The sequence below is a fragment of the Alligator sinensis genome, unplaced genomic scaffold, assembly GCF_000455745.1.
Source record: "Alligator sinensis unplaced genomic scaffold, ASM45574v1 scaffold132_1, whole genome shotgun sequence".
Taxonomy (NCBI): domain Eukaryota; kingdom Metazoa; phylum Chordata; order Crocodylia; family Alligatoridae; genus Alligator; species Alligator sinensis.
The window spans coordinates 385,073-406,309 of NW_005842776.1; the positions used below are offsets into that span (position 1 = coordinate 385,073).

Below are 21,237 nucleotides of genomic sequence, written 5' to 3' on the forward strand. Positions count from 1 at the left end.
GTGGAACTCGTTGCTGCAAGATATTGTAGAGGCTGATCGGTTAACCCAATTCAAAAAGGGGATTGGACAGATTCTTGAAGGAAAGATCCATCAGTAGGTATTGAATATGGGAGACAGGTGTGCAGATGCAAAATCTGAACTTTCCAAATCTCTGATTACTTAAAGTTGCAATGGGGGAGAAACAGAGGTGGAAGATTCTCCACAAAGCTTTCTCAGTCCCCTCCTTGGCATTTTACACTGTCACTGTGAGAGACAGGATACTGGGTTAGATGGATCTATGAAAATCCTTATGTTCTTAATCTTTACAGATATTCAGATAAAATGCCATTCCTTGACAGTGTTCTGGTTTTTTGTCCCCAGTTAGAGCAGAAGAGAATGGAGTGGACAACAGTCAAGGAGACAGGCCTTCGGACCGTGGCAAGCGCGGCCGTGGGAGAGGTAAGGATGAGTTGCTGGTCTGTTCCTGTTGGTACTTGTGCGTTGACAAGATGATAACAGGTTGTTTTTATATTTGTTAATGACAAGGTACTTGAAAAGCACGGTCTGTGCTGTTTGATTCCATCAGAATTTAAGCCAGAATTAATTTGGTTCCTATTAAATGGCTGGCTTCAAAGTTACTTGAACAATGTGCACAAGCCTGTTTGGCATGTTCTGATGCAAACTAATGTATTCAAGATCTGCCAGTTACCCGGGCATATGCAGTTCTTGGGATGCAAGCTCTAAATAACCTGCTGGTTAGGGCAGCGATTCTCAATCTTTTGCACCTTGCATCCCACCAACCATTTTGTCAAAACCCCCTGGTCCCACCATGATAAAAACAAAACCCCACTTTTTCAAGAAGTGTATTTTTACATTTTCATGCATTTTAGTATTATATTAATCATTAATGGAAATTTTTAAGGATGTTAAAAGACCCACCTACATGACCTTTGCGTCCCACCAGTGGGACATGTCCCACTGGTTGAGAAACACTGGTTTAGGGAATGCCACTGCCTCCTCACTGCCCTCAGCAGTCAGGTTTGAAGGTGTTGCTGTGGAGTTGCTGAGTGTGAACTGTGATGTCTAAGGCAGTCCAGGACTCTTCCCTTAGAAATCATGGTTGGAGTGCAGCTTGGTGAGTGGATTCTCCCAGTAATGCCCATAGCATCATCTCTGCTTTGTATCTTCTTGGGAGCACTGTGCTTCTCAGGTTTTCTTTCTATGATCTAGCAGGGAAGATAGCATGGAAGGGTTGTGGTAGAGGGAGCCAGAGGAAGACAAGAAGGGTCAAGAAGTATAGGGGAGGAATCTGGAGATCAGGGAAAGGGGTAGATTTATAGAGGACTTGGAGATCAAAGGGAGTCCGAATTTTCTAGGGTTGTGCAGGGTAGGAGGACTTTGAGTGGACATGGGAAGTACTGGTATCTCACGGGTTGGAAGAGAAACATCTGTTGCGGAAGTATCTCTCTGAACAGCAGTGCTAATAAAAGCAATACATAGCATACCACTCATTTCATATACACAGAACATTTTCACAGTAATCCCTATCCCTGGCATAATAGCTGTTAATAATCGCATGTTCAAAGACGCATGATAGTAGTAACAGTTAATCTGTAGTCAACCCTGCTCCTTAAAGTAGTAGAAGGAAATGAGGGCACGTGGTTTCTAGAGCAGTGTACAGACATAACTAGGTTGTGCATATAAATTGGCAAAAAGCAGGCAAGGTGTGTGGATAAAGGTACCTGTGCAGAGTAGGACGTGTTGTTACGATTTCAGTAAAAGCCTGCTGGTGGTACTCTAGACCGGGGGTACGGTACAAATTAACATGCATAAAAATAGTATCACTGGACACCATTTTAAAGACAAACTAAGGAATATATGCATGAATAACCACAATATTAATTAGATGTTATAGATTCCTATTGAAATCTCTGCATTTATCGTGTGAATTTTCAGGGGAATTATCATGGGGCTCTTCAGCCTGGAAAAGCGCAGGCTCAGGGGTGATCTGGTGGCCACCTATAAGATTATCAGGGGTGCTCACTGGAATCTGGGGGAACGCCTGTTCACCAGAGCGCCCCAAGGGATGATGATGCCGAACGGTCACAAATTCCTCCATGACCGTTTCAGGCTGGACATAAGGAAGAACTTCTTTACTGTCCGAGCCCCCAAGGTCTGGAATAGACTGCTGCTGGAGGTGGTTCAAGCGCCTACTTTGAACACCCTCGAGATATTTGGATGTTTATCTTGCGGGGATCCTGTGATCCCTGCTGACTTCCTGCCCCTGGGGCAGGGGGCTGGACTCAATTATCTTCCGGGGTCCCCTCCAGCCCGAATGTCTATGAAATCTATGAATTGTGTAGGTGTTGCACACCTAAGAGTGCTCATATTTCATGGCACCCCTAAAAGGATCTCATGTGACCCTAGTAGAGAATCACTTGTCTAGACCCTGAGACAGCACTGAGAATGAATGCAGTATGGATGTGTAGATAGGTATTGTACCTTTCTCAGTCTAAGACATTTAATAATCATTAACACATGACTAGCAGACCTCCCACACACAAGGGGTGGCCTCAGCCAAGCATGGTTCGTTGTTTTGGTTTGTATGGTCCTCATATATCTAGCAAGTACCTTATGCTGAATATTTGCCTACAGGTGCTAACATAATGAATGGCCACCTGTAGTTCTCAAGTATCCATGATAAACTGTCCATATGTCCTCAAAATCATTTGAAAGGGGGAAAAATTCCCAGTTTTATTTTATGAAGGTAGTTTGTGAAACCTGCTGGCACTGCTCACCATTGTAGACTTCCTTCCTCCACTAATAGGTCTTCCTGGATCTCACCTTCCTTGCATATTAGTAGTATGGACATTCCTGCCAGCATGGTGCAATAAAAACTGCCTTCCTGCTGCTATCTTAAGTCAAGGGAGTCAAAACCAGGGGTAAAGTTGCTGTCTCAATAGAGAGCAAATTGGTTCTTTGTGATCAGCCCAGATCCTTCATTTCATGTAATCCTGTAATAACAGTGCTGAAAGGCATCTTGCACAGCATTTCTGATGCACTTGTCATGTTTGAATGTAGGAAGCTGATGCAAATTTGGGGGTCAGTTAATGTCTGAACCATGTAGTCTGTCTCTCCCTCCACATTTAAGTTCACCTTCTTGGGCTGCCAATAGTCTTACTGGCTCTTCTTTTAAGGGAAGACTGCTGGGCCATCATATTATTTCTTCATAGGGCAGTAGTTTCTTTTAAAGGGATGATGCTGATCACAGAAAGTGGCATAGCTCCTTACAGAATACCTTTTGCACTGGCTATTTCTCCCTCAGGGCTGTTGGCTGTCTCATTATTATCTAGCAGACCTGCTGTGATCAACTCTGTGACATTCCCTCTAACAATATGCACTGCACATGTTGATAGGTTTACAGTATACAGCTGGTGCTGGTTGGTGTAATGGCATGCAAGAGAGAGGGGTTTTGGAGCAGATTTGCATTGCTGGCTGATTAGTAGAAAGCAAAAGCACATCGCAGGGTATGTGTTATGATGTAGCCCAGCTGGAGTGGTGCTGCTGCTCAGCCCTTAATCTTTGCTTGATAAGCAGGGACATAATCTTTGGCTTGGAATGGAGTCAAGGAACGAAGCAACATCTTAGCAGGGCTGTCAGTCTTCGTCTTATCCTCAAGCCTGAGGTTCTTGAATAAATTTAATTTAGCCCTAAGTACCATTATAGTACTACTAGACATTACTACTTCGTTGCAACTACTTCCTGACTGAGTTATAACAAGCAGTGTTGATGAAAGGTAGATATTTGTCATTATGTGTATTTTAGGGCAGTGGAGCGCACACCCTTTTGGCCCTGCAGGCCAGATGAATAGCCTGGAGCTGTCTGCAGGCCAGATTGAACTCTGGAGCCCAGTGCTGCCCACCCCCATGCACTGGGATTGGGTCCTGGGGTGCTGGAACCACACCCTGCACACTGGGATTGAGTTAGGTGGGCCTGGCATTGCCTTCTCCGAGCCCCTGAGCTCCAGGATTGGGGTCTGAGATGCTGACACCGCCGCCTTCTGCTCCCCCATGTCAGGATTGGGTCCTGGGGGTCGGGCACCAGCCCCTGCACTCCAGGATTGGACCCTGGGGTCCAGCCCTGTATGCAGTCCCACGCAGGGCCTGGGACTCACCCTGGGTCCAGAGATTAGGCAGCCCAGGAGTGACTCCATTTCTCTCCTGCTGTCAAATTTCCAGACGCTTAGGGAGCCCCATGGGCTAGATGACATGGTGCAATGGGCTGCATCTGGCCTGTGGGCCTGAGTTTGAGCACCCCCGTTTTAGGGGATTGGGTGCATCTTTAAATGTCAGATCTGTTGTTTGACAAGCTGGATTCATTAATAAATAACTTTTTGGGTTTTTGGGGGTTTTTTTTGTTTTTTTTTTAAAGGAACCTAGTGAAGGAAGGTTGGAGAACTGCTTACTGGTTTGCCATCGGGTTAAATAACCTAGTTCTTCAACCATTTCCTTGTTTGAGTTATGCATGACACCGTTGAGAATTAGCATTGAGACAGCTTTACAAATGCAGGTCTTGCTGGGCTGCCTGTCTGCTTGTGACACTTCACAAAGTATGAAAAAAAAATTCCCTTGTCCGGTTTCACTTCTGTTCATTGTCCTTTTCTTTAAAAAAACAAACAAACAAAAAAAAAACACAAAAAAAACAAAAAACAAAAAAAAAGAGTTTATTTCCTGATGCTTTTCCAGAGCAGTATTTGGAATGCAGATACTGTGGCGGCAAAGGGGGATATTTATTAACAGGACCCTCCATCCCCAGTCCCCCTGCCTCCCTTAATGTGGAAAGGACTCTTGCTTTTATTAAACTTAAATTTGGGGCCTAAGGTACCTGAAGAATCCCTTTAAATCACTTTCTGGGATCCTGGTTAAATTTAGCCTTTGAAACCAGAAACGCATCTCGGCATTTTCTTGTTTTAAAACCTTAACGCAGTGGGAGCCAGGCTCTGCTTTCGTAGGGATGGCGTTGGTCTTTTCAAGCCGTATGAACGCAGGGGAAACATTCTGGAGGCCGCGAGCTGAAACGTTTGGTTCCCATGCAGTGGGTTCTGCATTTTAAGTTAGGAGGAGGCTGAATATGTTTACGTCTTGACTTCTGACGGGTGGCTCTTTTTTTTTTTGAAGTGCCTGGCTCTGCAAAATACATCTTTTTCTCTTAATCTGATTTTAGAGATTTTTTTAAAAGCTTGTTCTTGAAGGCCTCCTGCAAAAATGGTTACTACAGTAACAAGCAGCATACAAAACAGATCTGACATCCCTAACTGGACAGTAATTAGCACAGAGAAATTCTCTGGCCTAGTAAAGAACAAATAATTTCGGTGTTTAGTTTTTTTTTTCCTCTCTTTTCTTTTAACTTGGCAAGATGGATTACTTTGAATGTAAACTTCTGTACTAAGCCTTTCTCGTCAGTTCAAAACAAGATTTTAGTCCTCTTTCATCTGATCACCCTGTTTCTGAAGGTGCTGAACTAAACTAAGGGCTCTCATTAAAGAATCAGTTTTGTCTGACTTGGCCTGGGAAAAATAAATATAAATCTTAAGGATTTTAAAGAGTTTTTCAGGCTTCATTTTCTTTTCCTTTCTGCTGTTTCTAGATTTATTTCATACCCTTAAAGTTCTCTCTCTGAAACCTGTCTGTCAGGCTCAGGCTAGGAAGAAAGCCACGTGTCAGATTGAAGGGATCAAATTTACTTCATTAGATCTATTGTTCCCATGCCTGAAATTAGACTAATTTGGTTTACCTAGAAATGGGCTGCCAGCAATGCCTGGAATTAGTCCGTCTCAGACTGTGGATGTTAACGGCTGCATCATGCTCCAGTTCAGGGAGGTTTTCTGTTGGGGGATGATATCTGAACTGGACATTGGGTCCAACCACCAAACCACACCAGGGCTTGGTATTACAATCAGCATGTCATAAATTCTTGGTGGACTTCATTGCAGGTGGAGATGGTTCAGCACCTTACCGGCTTTAGGTGTTGCTACTTCCAGCTTGGATGCTATGGGAAAAAACCCCCTTCTATTGCTAGCCAACCCAGCTACAGCTGGCGTGCAGCTAGTTAAGAGCATGAGACGTGTCGGGGAACAGAAGGCCACCTGGCTCAGTTAGTGCTAGAGAGAGAAGCGGGAACAAAATAAAGTAAAATGTCAAAGTGAGCAAAAAGATTAACGACATAAGGAAGAAATTGGCAAGGATTTTAAGCAGAATCTACTTTAAAAAAAAAAACCCAAAAAAACCCAACCAAAAAACAACTTTCCGCTGCTGACTTCCTGAGAGAGAGATGGGTAGGGATGATTTGGCTGCCACTTCAACCCGTTGTTCACAGATCCAAGTGTAAGGGAAGCTGAAGAAGTGTCATGCAGGGTTGCAAGTGGCAATCAGAGCTGTAATTTTATTCTTTGTCAGTGCTTCCATTGTTGGGTATGCGCTCAATATGCTGATTAATTGTAGCAAGAGCCATTCAGGCAGTCTTACTGAGAGATTGAAAATGTGCTGCTGCAGAGTCATTCCTTCTCTGTTTTTTGGCAGATGGAAATTAATGGCAACAGAATTCTCTCTTGTGTAGCCAACAAAAACTGGTGATGTGTTTGAAAACATTGACCATTGTGATGTACTTTGCGTGGAGTAAAATATGTGCAAGAGGACTTGATAAAAAATAACATTAAGGGTCTGACTTCCCTTCTCCCCCCCCATCCCCCCCAAGGATGCTGTGTCACATCATTTAGATCTCATCAATACAGTGATCTTTGTCATTGCTAAGGAACGGTATATTTAAATATCTTCCTGGTATGGAATGTGAGAATCTGTAGCTGCTGTTGCAATTTTCTGTACAAGCTGGAGCACCTCTTCCTAAAAACGTAAGCGCTGAGCAGGATCAGACCAGTGGTCCATCTAGCCCAGTGTCCTGTCTGACAGTGGCAGGGGTGCATGCTTTGGAGGGAGAGCACTGAACCAGGTAGATCTAGAGTGACGTGTCCCTAGGGACCTACTTAATTTTCAGTTTCGTGGATTTTGCAGAAACTGAAATCCAGGATTGTCCATTAAGTCAACAACGGAAAAAACCACCTTAATAAAAATAAAATGCTGGCTCCCCCGTGGGAGCCAGAGTTCCTCACTGCCAGGAGGGGAAGGCTGGCGGGGTGGCATGGTGGGCAGCAGAGGAGATGGTGTTTGCCCCCTGGTTGCTCCTCCCCCCACTGGGGCCTCTCCACCAATCAGCCCCAATGGGTGGGGCCACACCAGCAACCAAGATGGCAGTTACCCACTTGTCCCTCTTCCTCCCAGGACTCTCCTCCAATCAGCACTGAGGGGCAGGGCTGCTGGTGGTGATGAAGATGACGTGTAGATTGCTTTGCCTTCCTCTGGCCATATTGGGAGTTACTTTAACCCCTCTGTTTGTCCTAGTTATTAAAATCTGTCTCTGCTTCAACCCACAATTATCCGTCTTCTCCAAACTCCCCGAGTAGTCCTGTGAATAAACACGCAAATACTTTATTTCTCTCAGCGTACAGAATATTGCTGAGAAAGCTTTGAAGCCTGCATGCAGCAGGCATTTTAGCCCTTGCCAAATGCAGTGGGACACTTCCAGTTGACGGGGCAGTTCCCTAATAACTTCAAACTAGTTCCCGTAGCTGAACATTTATACAGTGGAGCTTGGATGATTTGGAGGGGTGAGGTTCTGTAGCCTTTGCAAAGATGAGGGTATGCAAACCAGCCGGGGACTCATACACGCTTCAGCAAACAGCTATGCTGCTCGTTCTTCACTTGGCAAACCGCCGTGAATGAAGTGGGTTGTGAGCCATTTGGATGCATATGATCCAGCTGTTTCTGCACTGTGATTTTTGACGTTCTCTGGACTTCCTTGAAGATGCTTTTAGGATGTCTAGTTTGTCTGTACAAGCTCGTTGCCATCAGTAGAATAACCAGAGCAAGGCTGAGGAGCTCCTATACCAGCAATAAGTAGTCCTGGTCCAAGTTCCTGATGCCTGATGCGGTGAGGCGAGGGCAGGTAGTGTGGTTAAGAAAGCTTTAACTTCTGTACTTACGCAAATAAGCAGTTCCAGGTCTTCTAGGAACTTGTCCTTGGGAGCCCTAAATACTTATAATGCAGATCAGTGCTGCAAATCCATGCTTGTCTTGCAGTTTGGCACAACTTAAAAGATCTCTTTTTTGGTAACATGTAATTACATCTTGTATAAAACAGATAATCCCTTGCTATGTAGCTGGGAACCTAAGCTCCAAATGTTATGTTAGGCAAAGCGGAAGCTGTAGGCTCTTCTCAAAATGTGTAAACCCTCAGTTACAGAGAGCAAAAAAGAATGAAAACTGCCTATAGAAACATACTATACCTAGGAAGCAGGCTGCTTTTAGGTTTGAGTAATATGAACCATCATTCCAGTATGTGGACGGTGCTGTGCAAGGCGTGATAGTAGAAATGGTGCCTGTACTCAACAGCTTCATGTGAGGCCAGTATCAAGAAAGCAGGGTGTAATGGGAAACCCAAAGTAGGGGGTGAATTAATGTGTTGTAAATTCATTTTTTTGTATCCATCATGAAAAGGGTTGGAATAAGGTGAGAATTGTGACTTGGAACTGGGAAAATAGTGCAGGTGTAAGGGACGATTTAGGGTAGGGGGAACACCAAGAAGCAGGAGTGGGAGAAGGAAATGGGGTGTCAGGGTTGCTGTAGTTGGTACAGTAGAGCAGGGATAGCAACGTATTGATCTGGCCTGGTAAGTCATAACATCCAGCCTGTGAAGGCTCAGCCTGGCCTGAAGGCAGCTATAGCTACGCTAAGCCTCGGCAACCCTCTGTGCTGCATTCTCATGCCTGTGCTTACCCTTGCTGCAGAGGGGCCAGGGATCTGTGGCAAGGGTAAATTGAGTCAGGTTTGCGGGGGGATGGAAGAAGGGCCATGGGGATCATAGATTTGTGACAGCAGGAGGCTGGGTTGCAAGCTTCAGCCCAGCCCCAGTGGCAAAGGCTTGCCAACTCTTGCAGTAAAAGAATGAGAGGGCGTTCCCTAAGATCAGGACAGAGATGAGAAGTGTAGGCTGGGGTTTGTGTAGGATTAGAGTCCATCAAAAAGAAAGAAAGATGTTAAGAATGAGGATTGTGTGCCATACTTAATTGTATAGCTATAAATCTCCACGCCAGACACACAGTTGTGGACCGAGGAGATTTTTTGGTATTCTTTTATTCCCTGCCCCGTTTGATTTTGTGGGTTATGCAGGTCTGAGTTAACTGATACATGTTCAGTAATAGCACTGCCACATGCTGTTTTGCATATAACATCTGATCTCCTGAAGATTTGAAAAGGGGTTGGAAGCTTTGCCGTTTTAATAGCACACTGAGTATTAAGATGAACTGGCTTATTTGTGTCTATTCGAACAGGGTTTTTACTCTCAAGAAAATCAATGCGATGTCCTCACCATAGCTTTCTTCCTCAAACCCAGTATTTCCCTCTGATACAGGTCACTGATCAGTCCGTCAGTGCTGATGCTGTGTAAACGATGTTTTCTCCCTGTAGGGTTTGGACGTGGCAGAGGGAGAGGAGCAGGAAGGTTTTCAGCCCAAGGCATGGGGTAAGTGTTGTGTATGGGGAGCATGACTTTTGGGCACCGACAGACAGACAGCAGTGTTAATTGCTTCCTGTCCGTTAATACTGCTTGACAGCTGTGTGTTTGTAAACAGATGTGGCTAGAGTGAACCGATCTGTACAACAGCCCATGAAACACTTGTCTGTTGTGGACATTGCCTGATGCCATCTTTCATTTTTATGAAATATCAGTGGCATCATTATAACCAAAAGTCAGCTTTCTTCCTCTCTTCTCTTTTGGCTTACTCTGCCCACCTTACAGTCCTCCATGCCTCCTCCTTCTCATTCAACTTCAGTGCGAGAGAGGCTGAAAATTAAACCTGTCTTTCTTCAGAAATGCTTTTCCAGATCACCTTGAGATTGCATCTGAGACAACAAAGCCCTTCAGGCTTCCATAGGTGTTTCAGTGCATTTTTGGTGCCACCTTTTTGGTGCACTGAGTGTTGTCCTGCACCAATCTGGCACCCTAAAAGCATACAGCATGGGTTTCTTATCAGTAAATACCCTGCTGAGAAATGAACAATTGACAGAAGATTGAAGCTGTGAGCATAAACTAGTGCTTAATGAGAAGGGGAATGGTCTGCATGCTGTTATTACTTCCTAGGAGCTAGTTTTTGCTCGGATCGTTTTACAGTGTGTTTTTGATACAGTCCTGATTTGTTTCCTCCAATTACTGGGAATAAAAAAGAAAATGACTTTTTTAGAAAAACGCCCGTGATCCAAATCGCCGTATGTGGAAGTATGAGTTGTGTAGAAATCTAATACAGGCTTTGACAGTGAATCAGGGTGTTTGCTCACTGCCTGCTTTTTGTAGTCGCTTTGTGTATTTCTCTCACTTCCACATTTTTAAATCCTAGGACATTTAACCCTGCAGATTACACAGAGTCTTCTGCTACTGATGGTTTTGGAACAAAACCAGAGATTTGGGAGACTGGTCAGAATGATGCAGATGATGGAACTGGTAAGATGCTTTGCAAAGTGGAAGAGTTGGAACAAAAACCTGCAGCAAATGGCTGTTAAATGGATGGCTCTGCTAATGTTATTCATTAGCCACTGAAAATATTTAGTGCTTCTCACATGGCATAGCAAGTAGGTTGTTCATTTGTCTGACTTACTACTGAGGTGATTCAGCCTCAGATGGCTCTTTGCTCACAACCCTCAGGTTAAACAAAGAGGAGCTCTGTTTTACAAGTCCCCATGAATCAAAAGTTGTTGAAAATTGCATCTATTTGAAGCAATATTCAGCTGGGAAATATGTTGGTAGTCTTCCACAGGTGACATTTTCCAAAACAGGAAAAATACATAAATCCCATTCAAATTCCTCAAGATTTGTGCCCTTAAGTTCTTTTGAACTTTTTATCCTTACTATACAGGAAGATAAAGACAATGTTCTCCCCTCTTCCAAGGGAAGAGGCATGGCTGAAAATATCAGTAGGCCATAAAAGGTTGGCAAAGGCACAGTCTGTACTTTAGACACAGATTAAGTTGATTCCAGACTTTTAAAGATGTTGCATTAGCAGAATACGCATTGCTGACTAGACACGGTGGTCAGAAAGAGGAACCAATTGAGAAAAAGTGAATTGTCTTGTCCAGTGACATAAGTGAACTGAAAATGAACTGGCTAGCACGCTGCCTCTGGAGTTTCACACCGGAGCTGAGATGAGGGCAAAAGATGTCCCATGTCATATTGAAGAAATTCCACTTGTGTTACTACTGTCCAGCAAATGGTAGGAAAGAATAAAGGATGACTCCTTGCGGGGTCCCTCTGAAATATTGGGGTCACCTAGAAGACAGACCTTGGCACTTTCTCTTCTGTTACATTTAAGGAAACATCTGATACCAGAAACCAAGTGATGCAAGGTGGAAGCTTTCAGCTTCACTTAGCATAGAAACGAGTAGCTTTCTGAATTCAGCATTCTCCACTGCGGCTGTGGCTAACGAAATAATAACAGCCTGTGTTCAAAGCCAGTGGGGCTTGTTAGGCAGGCTTTCCTCTACATGTAAAGAAGAGATTTTTACTTGGCTCAGAGCCCGCTATGCATTTCCCAAACAAGGTATTTGGGATCAGTTTGTACGAATGAGTTGTTAATGTACTTCGCCTTCGTGTTTTCAAAAAAATGTTTTTCAAGCAGTAGAAAGAAGCCATGTTAAATGTTTTGAAAATGCTTCTGCCCAGAATTGGTGACAACCTACCTCCAAGCAGGCAATCAGCAAGAGCCTACCTGAAGGAAGAAGGGAAAAGATATAGGAAATGGGGAAAGGAGAGTGAAGTAGGCAGCTAGAAGAACACTTGATTACTTCCTGGTGTTTGTAGGCATATGCTTATGTGCCAGTGGAGAAAACCTTTCACACATCTGGATAACAAGAATAGCTAAATACAGACAGCCTAATATTCTGAGTTGGAAGGATGACAACTTGGTGATCTAGGCAGACACCCTTATCTACCTACCAAGGATGGAGGGAACGACTAGAAAACTGTTGGTACTTGAGAGCTTGGTCTTAATATGTGCATGGGTTTCCGAATGGGCCAGAACACGTTGATCTCAATGGTACTAGATCCAAGGGAAGCAAATTTTGAGAATATAGATAACTGACTAGCATTGGGCAGGTGGAGGGAGGGAACTTTGGAGCCCTTGGAAATAGTCGTTCTGAATAGGACAGTGACTTGAAGAGTAAAGGTGGTTTATTTGGGGAAGCTGTAGCAAAGTGAGTGAGTTGATGAATGTAGTGCATATTAGCTATTCTGCACCAGATCCCTGGGTGGGTGCTTCTTGTGCACTGAATACTTTTTGGTGCTTTAGTGTAATCAGCTCCCAACAGTGTCTGAAAAAGGCACTTTCATTTTACTAAAAGTTGCCCTTCAAATCTCCACTTAGTGTTTTTTTTTGTCCAACACCTGTGCTAAATTGTTCCCCACTTCCAGGTGCTTTGGGTGTTTAGCTCACAAATTTCCAGCCTCTTAAAAATGTCTTGGTTTGTGATATCCATGTACTCTTCTGTGTGCACTTAAAGGTGCCCTAGTTATAAGCTGGAGAAATTAGAAAAGGCTGTGCAGAAGATATCTCCAGATGCCTCAAGAGAAGCCAGCAGGTCCCAAGAGGATAAAACATAAGCAAGAGCGAGAACAGGAGGAGTCACCTGCATAGTTTTAGAACATTAATATAGCTAAAATGCATGCCAGTAATCAAAGGGAGGTATTCATACTGCTTTTCTTTGCTGTCCTTTTTTTTTTTTTATACTGTAGAAAGGTATGTTACATAAACAGTTTAAAAACGAATACAAACCGAATATTCAGATTTGAAGTAGTGATCAGTCCTCAGCACTGTATGAGATTCCTCTTGCAGTGTATCCAAGGCACGATAGGGGATTGATCTTCTCCTCCCCTCCCCCCTTTTTTATTAAAATAAATGACAAAGTGGAAAGTCTTCCTCTTAATCATCTTAACTTTTCCACTGGTTTGTAGAGAGGTTCATTCTCATTTATTGTTATAAAAACATGTAGACTTAAAATGAATTAGAGCACTAGATTTGGTAAATCTTTTTTGCTGCCCCCACAGGATCAACCCCTTTCAACAGTACATGGCCAGTTGCACCATGCGTTTAACGCTTGACCTTAGGAGATATGTTATGTCCCTAATTCTTCCCTTCTGTAGAAAATCATGCAGCATTACTTAGTTGTTGGTGGCTCACACATTTAGCATATTTTTATTGAAATGTTTAGGGAACGTATTGGGAATTCAGTTCAGATTTCATTTTAGAGCAGTTCTTTTATTCCGATTGTAAATAAAATTGAAAATCCTGCTTAGATGCAAAAAATCCACATTCTTTGGAAAAATTGATTTTTATCGGCCCTGCAACACACTCTTACTACTGGTATTTGCTGCAAGAAACCTGTAAGCATCGAGGATAATAGAACCGCGAGCACTAAGCAGCATGGATGTATATAAAGGAAGGTGCAATCGCTTTCTAAATGGGCTCGCAAGTCAGTGGACGACGAGATTTTTGGCTGTACTTTAGTGAAGCATGTTGTATGGTTCCTTATGAATTTGCTGCTAAATTTTAATACAAATTGTCTTGGATGCGAGCATCCTCAAATGACTTTGAAACTGAAGAGCCACAAACAAAGAGAGCAATAAATCACTATGCATCAGTCTTTGAGAATGGAGTTAATGATGTGGCAGAGAAGCTGCAGGGGTTTGTTTTGGTCCATTGTGAAAATGGAAGGAGCAGTTAAAAGAAATTTGCAGTTTATACAAAATTGGGAATGGCTGCAAGCAACAGGGGTGACTATTAATATAAAAGAATGCGCGGGAGGTCAGAAATAGAGACAGGGATAACATGAGGTTTTTTTGGGCTCTAATTCAAGCTAACAGATGCTGGGAATATTTTAAAAAAAGAGAGAAAAATCCCAAAGGTTTGGTGACAGAAGACAAGGGGAAAAAAGCTGAAATTGCACCAGGAATATGTAACATAACACTTTTTTTACTGGCTCTTGGAGTTGCTACCAAGAAGAGAAATCAGATTTTACAGAAGAAATAGAATGGACCACAGATGGAAATCTCGGATAGTTTGCACGATTAATGTACTTAGAAATGTGCGCCATCAACTTTCAGTAGAAAGATGCTGATCAACAGCAGTATCTTGTGTCTTTGTATGCCATAGCGTGGAGGGAAGTATAAGAGATCGCAGGGTACAATGGTGACAGTAACACCAGAGTGATTTTTAGACTTCACCGGCACTGGCACGTGACAAAAACTACTGTTGTGGTGGCTAAGTCAGACTCCTGCACAGTTCCAAGGCCCTTCAGTGCCTGGACAGTTGTTAACAAACGGGAGTTAATTTAGAGCAGAGCCACAGTGTAATTGAGGCTGACGGGATTCTCGTTGGAAGCAAAAGTGAGAATGAAATATGTGCATCTTGGCTAAGCTACCAAGAATTGTGGAGGGCATGGGGGAGATGCGTTCATTGCCTTGAATGTCAGGGAAATGTCTGAACTGAGAGATCTGTTTGGAGTAATCTCCCAAGGGGAGCGGTGGAAGCCACAGTGCTCAGCTTCTGCAAAACAAGACTAGACAAAACACATGGAGCGCTGCTGTTAAAGTGCTGACACCAGACACAAAATGCAGGGGCCTTGCTATGAAGAGCTTTTACGATCGAAGCAAGACAGACACAGACAGGAGGATGTGCTTTTAAGGCAAGAGAGGTAATGGAGGCAAGAAACATCTGCCGTAGGGAACAATCTTGCACTGGTCAGGAGAGAGAAACCAAAGACTGCTAATTTCCATGACTAAACTGTACTCCTTAGGCACTTTCTTTTTTCTAAAACATCTGGGGACACGTGGGTTAGCCTGTGAGTTTGTCCAACACTTTGAGGCCTGACAGATTCATATATAAGCACACCCACAGTCCCAGCTAAAGGTTATTTAGTGTACAGGCAGTCCTCAGACTTACAACACAACTGGTTCCTGAAAACCGTGTCTTAAGTCGAAACGTAACTCAGAACTGAGTTTCCCATGGGAAACAATGTTAGAAATGGGGGATTGGTTCCTGAACCAAGGCCCAATACCTTATTTTCACCAAATGTAACCCAGAATTTTGTACTCAATCAATTATAGATGACACACATAGCTACATTAATGTATTTATATTGTAGATAGCAATCCTATTGATTTGAAAGAACTTGTTTGAGGTGACTTTGTTGGACTTTTTGAAGGGTTCTTGGCTGGAGCCTTCTCATCAGCAGGCTTGGCTGCAGGTTTTTCTGGCGTCTTGTCTGCTTTCTTAAAGAAAGTGTCCAAGGAAGTTTGGACAGATGTCCTCCAGGGAGATGGGCGACGCAGTGAACTTGTTCGCTGGTGCGGTCTCGCGTCGAATCAAGCGTTGTAAAGTCGAAACTGATGTCATAAAGTTGAAACGGGGTCAGTTTATAAAGGCTGTAAGCGCGAAACGTAAGTCAAGGACTTCCTATACTGTGATGGGGAGTCACTTCAGGCCATTTTGTACGGTTCCACAGGGCTAACACATAGTAGACGCTGTCTTGTTCAGGACCTGCAAAATAATTTGGGTCTCGGGGGCATGCGCGGGGTTGCTCAGGTTTTCAGATCAGCGATGTTGAGTTCTGCTCTCTATGGCAGTGGTGCTCAAGCCCTGGCCCGCAGGGTTCATCACCGCTCCAGAAATGTGATGGTCGGGGAGCAGTGGCAGTGTTAACCACTTGAGTCCTGGGAAGCCCTGGCAGGCTGGATAATGTGGCTCTATGCAGGGGGAAGACGGGTACGCTGCCAGGTGTGGTGTACGAACTCAGGTACGTGGCACAGCTGCTTTGTAAAATGCAGAGAAGAATGAAGTGAAAGCAACCGATATTGATCCATTTGGCACAAACTGTGTTTGACAGTCTTCAAGGGGTTTTATTTCCAAATGTATTAATTGGTGCATGCAGCACACGATTCATATGGAGCGTTGTTTTATGCCATACCTGATCAAAGAGAACGTATCCTGGAATTGTACTTTGGTTGTGGTTTGCTGTGACTGGTTCTTTGCTTGCATCGGGAAGTGATGTCCCTGTTACCGAGAGAACCATACACGTGTGTAATGCCTTCAGACCTCTTCTGATTTTTGCATTCTCCTCCACTGTGCACCCTCAATGTTACTTTGGAAGAGACGCGTTTAAAACGCTTTCCGTATTACTGTACCATCTCTGCAGGCTCAGCACAGCGCAGAGGGCCTTGATACATGACATCTATGTAATTTCCATCGGCTTTTATGCCAGGATGCGGGGTGGACCACACAACTAGCAACTAGCTCTCTTGGGTTACCTTCATGCAACAGGCCTTATCTCGCTGGTAGCTGGCGTGGAGCAGGCAATAGCTTGTTTGCCTTAAGCAAACGGCTACCCTTCATAAGTTGCAGACGTGATGCTTAAATTGGTGTTACTTTCAGTGGTGAAGTTTTATTCCAGGTTTTTCTGCTGTTGTTCTCTCCCATACTTAGTGGCGTGGAGGGCTATGCCTAGTTGCATTGGGCAGCATGTCTGGGCCTGAGACTCCTGAAAACCTGTGACTGCTAATTCAGCCCTGTGCTGCTGCTGGAATGGCAGGCCATCTACTCTGCTGTCACTTTTGCTATAGGAATTATAGGGTGTGTATTTTTTTTCAGTAAAAAGCTCTCTTCCATATCCTTGAAAGGGAATTGGCATTATTCTAGGCTGAGGAGGCAGGCTGGAAAAGGAGCATCCCGAGCAGGTAGCGGGGCAAGATTTGAGAGGGCCCAGAAGCAGAAATCAGAAGTCTGAATGGATTTTCTGATCTTGCTTCTTTATGCAGCCAGTGTGAATCACTTGCTTATGGTGGTATGAAACATGGAATATACATCTTCCAGAAGACCATTGATCTAGAAACCATTTTTGTACAACAGCCCATGTCCTGACCATAGCTTTTTGCTGAATACTATATATGAATACTATATAATATCTCCATCCAGGAAGAGCACACACCAACTGCTGCAGCTTCCTTTGCCTGACGAAGGGTTTTTGAACCCGAAAGCTTGCTTAATAACTATTCTCCAACCATTTGGGTTGGTCTAATAAAAGATATCAAATTCACCCAAGGAACCTTGTCTGCATATAATATCTCCATTAGAAATGGAAGGCAGTATACCTTTTTAATTCTTAAGAGCTGAACTATGGTTTTGGGATTTGTAACTAAATTTTCTCTCCTTTCTCAAACTACAACAGGAGCATGGAAGAACTCAATAGAAGAATGGACAGCAGAAGACTGGAATGAAGATGTAAGTGTACGTAGTTGAATAGACTGCAACAGTGATTAACTTTTTGCTCTGTCCTTTACTTGCACAGTGTTTGGGTATTTATATCCAATGCAATGTTTTGCTACATTTGCATGGTTATTTTTCCTGTGAATCATGTTTTTTTCCAAGTAATTTCCTGTTTAGAAGAACCCGTGAGATTATTTGAATTGTGCTATATTTAATCAAATTTTAAAAATTGTTTACCTGTTTTGTTGAGCTGGGTGAGTGATCCATGATGTAAGAATTTCACAGGCATTTTTTCCAAAATACAATTATGAATTGTTGTTTTTAACCTCTCTCTCATTTAATGATGAGTTAATCGCACTCATTCCCATAGCATTTTTAAAGATTAAAACCTTAGCCTTAGGCAACTTTATATGAGTCTTTATGAACTGGTAGGCCAAGGAACAAAGTTTAGCACTAAATGTGTGCCCCGAATTCAATCTCTGTTATTTCTAAAGTCCAAAATTTGTCCTTTGACCCATTTTGTCAAAAAGTTCAATCTGGGTGTTAATAGATTAATATTATAAGAGGAACTAGCAAGACATATCAGCATTGCCACTTGATCACTTATTTCTCATTGTTCCCCTTCTACCACCCTCTGTTTTGATACATTTTTATCAGGCAAAGTAGTTAAAACATTTTTGATATTCTAATAATATTAAATGTTCGATACCGGTTCGAGTTGTGAGCAAGCCTATGCTAATAGTGTTGTGTTTTTGCAGGTCTGAGTGGGGGGGATTTGTGTTTAAGTTTTTTTCAGTTCCCTTATCAATGTTCTGGCTGCTCCCTGCTAACATCCGCTCTGTTTGCAGAAGAGTAGGAGTTTAGCTCAGAATCCTTGCCTAAGTCCACTGGCGGCTGCCGTTCTTGGAGAAAATAATAGCCAGCAAACCTGAAATACTCTGCTCTTCAATTCCAAGGAGGTTTATATGGGGGAGAGAATTAAGTTACTTAATAGCCCAAGTCCTGTTGTTCTTTTGTGTCCTTCAGAGTGCCAGGTTTTGATGATAGAAACAGAATACCGATTGCAAATCTAGCAAACTTCTGCTTAGACAGTCGAGACTAGTCTGGACGTGGAGCACTATGATTTCTGTTCCTTGCTTGACGCTCGTCTAATATAGCCCAAGCAGCCAGGAAGGACATCAGACATCTCTAAGGGATCATAGAGAAATAGGGCTGGAAGGGCCCTCAGGAGGTCATCTAGTTTAGTGGGGGGCAGTCTTCTTTTTTTGCAGGTGTGCCAAAAATTAGCCATGAACCCTCTCTGTGCCACTCTGATCCCCTTTCCCCCGACTGCTTTGCTGTCTGCTCCCTGCCCTCTTCGCTGCTCTGCTGCCTGTCCCCTCTCCCATCTGCTTCTTGGCCCCTGTGTCACTAGTGGCACATATGCCAAAGGTTGACCACCCCAATCTAGTCCAACCCGTTGGCCAGACAGGATCGTTTCTATCTATGCCAAGTCAGCCAAGTGTTTGTCTAATCTGATTTTAAAACTTTCCAAGGATAGAGATTCCCTGGTCTCTCTAGATAGTTGTTCCAATGCTGAACCCCTTCCAGAACTAAGAAAATCCATCCTGATTTCTGAAGGGGGGGTTGGCGCATGGCCGGATGCAGGGGGATGACGACAACCCCTAAATTGTGTGATATAAGGCAGGCTACGCTGATTAACATTAAATGCTTTATTTATTTATGCATTAAAGATCTATAACGTAGCTATGCCACAGGTTTGGGCCTGGTATGCTGCTGGATTAGTACATAATAGGAAACAATATTACAACTCTTAATGAAGTGTTTGCATAAACTTGTTGCTGTATAACAAAGTTATGATGATTGTCCTTTACTGTTTATAACTTAAAACCTTTAACATCAAAATAATAAGTGTCTTAAAATTAAAATTTTTTAAATATAAAAAGGCAACGAAAAATATCCAAAAATAAGCCAAAAGTAACTTCAGTTTTGCTATTTCATTGGGACACTTGGGCCTGGTGGGTCTTGCAGAGCTCCTTGATCCTTGGAGCAATATCAGAAAGACAAACTCTAATCTCGTCCTCACATCCAGTTTTGCTCTGTTTTTTGGTTTAATAGCGGTCAGTGCAGAAAACCCAGACTCACATAAATATGTAGTTGCGAATGGCAGCAGGACTTTCATTGCTTTCTTAGTAAGCCCTGGATATTCGGTTTCAATTTCCAACAAAAAACTTGAGATGTTTCGTCCACAACTCTGATGCTTCTGACGTAAAAAGCTGTCTTTGCTCAGTTCGACCAGTTTGTTGTCTTTGTGAGCGTTCAGACCGTGCAGCATTTCTTTGTTGGTAGCACTTGAAAATGAATCCTTGATCCAGTCCCGGTCAATTTACAGCAACTTTTCCATTTCACCAAAATGCCTGTTAAACTGAGCATCAAGCCCAGGTAGATGGCTATAAATTACCTCTGAAATGTCAGCGACTCCTGATGCTCCATCATTTAAGTCCGTTAGGCAGGGGAACGTTGTCCTTATTCCCATTTTCACTCGTTCATTCCACTGTCCTGCTTTCGCTGTGAATCCTTTGATTTTTGTCAAAGGATTCAAAGATCTATTACAATATACTATTGGCCTTTTTCTTCTTTGCAGCAAGAATGCCCTGTTGACTCGTAACACTATAACTTGTCTTGCAACATGTATTTGGAGGTATTTCACTGTGGAGGCCCTTGGGAAGTGGATACTTGCAAACAATTGATGGCTCTTGCATGTCATTCACTTATTTCTAGGAACACGCTAATACATTAGTGGAGGGTTTGTTTATGTGGTGCAGTTGGTCATCCCAGACACCTCTTCAGAAGAAGATAAAATTGCTTCTGAGAAATGCCAGTGGCGTCTGTGTAACAAAAACCGTTTCAGCTGCTGCACATGTCATGTGCTTTGACAAATGCCATAATCCCAGCAGACTTTCAAATCAGCTGCTTGTTTACTGTTTGCCACAGTCTGTAGCAGAAGTTTCAATGCAGGCGAGCTAGTAACCCGCACCTCAGGAGTTTTGTGTGCCAGTCTCATTGAACAGGGAACATTTCTTCCCCACCCCAGTCTATGCCCGGGGGACACTTCGCAAGTTGTATTGTGCAGTCTGTCAGTCCTCCGGTTAACCCGCTTGCAGGGTTCGTCAGTGTTTGAGTTGCTGTTGGTCTTGCTTCAAGTTAAGCGGGCATGGGAAACAGTTAACATTATTTTAAGGATTTAATATTTAACTAAGGTATTGTGGGCCATAGGCTGCCGTTCTGCCCTTAGCTGACCTTTTCCTTCCAAAATAATGCAGAAATCTCACAATGCTGGAGAAAGTAAGTGTGGTGTATACTTCAGTAATGAATGCATTAATAAAGGAAAGGGACCTAATGATGGCGCAGGAGCCTTAACTGTGAAATTGTTCTTGTCTTTAATTTTGTGTGTGCAGCTGTGGCTGTTGATAGTATTTTGCAGAAGTGGTACGGATTCACTGCTCCCAAGAACCAAGTTAAAATAAGAACGGGCATAGATAACACAGGGAGGGGCTGAGGGGAACCACGAGGAGTTTAATTTTCCCACAGCGTACCTACCGTACTTTGTGAGAGCTGTCTGCCAGCATAAGCTCCAAAACACGTCGCTCATGTGTCCGTCCACTTCTCTGCCTCTGAGCACTGGACTCTGCCATTTGTCTCTGGTGGTGATGTGCACTCGCTTTTCAATGTATGCATTTGAATTTGTTCTGTAGCACACGGGATGTAACTTTCTACTGACTTTAGCAGAACTGTGCTCGTGGTGGTGGAGGTGAATTTAATCCCTATTCTTGAAGACTTCA

At 43.3% G+C, this 21,237-nt stretch overlaps 1 protein-coding gene across 1 annotated transcript in view; it reads left to right on the plus strand.

The window, feature by feature from the left end:
* Positions 1-21,237, plus strand: part of UBAP2 (ubiquitin associated protein 2) — a 97,051-nt gene that overhangs the window by 18,576 nt on the left and 57,238 nt on the right. Inside the window, exons 5-8 of the mRNA XM_006034838.3 lie at positions 361-438; positions 9,558-9,612; positions 10,484-10,587; positions 17,358-17,410. Of these exons, the coding sequence (XP_006034900.1) occupies positions 361-438; positions 9,558-9,612; positions 10,484-10,587; positions 17,358-17,410 (290 nt within the window). The remainder of the gene's footprint in view (positions 1-360; positions 439-9,557; positions 9,613-10,483; positions 10,588-17,357; positions 17,411-21,237) is intronic.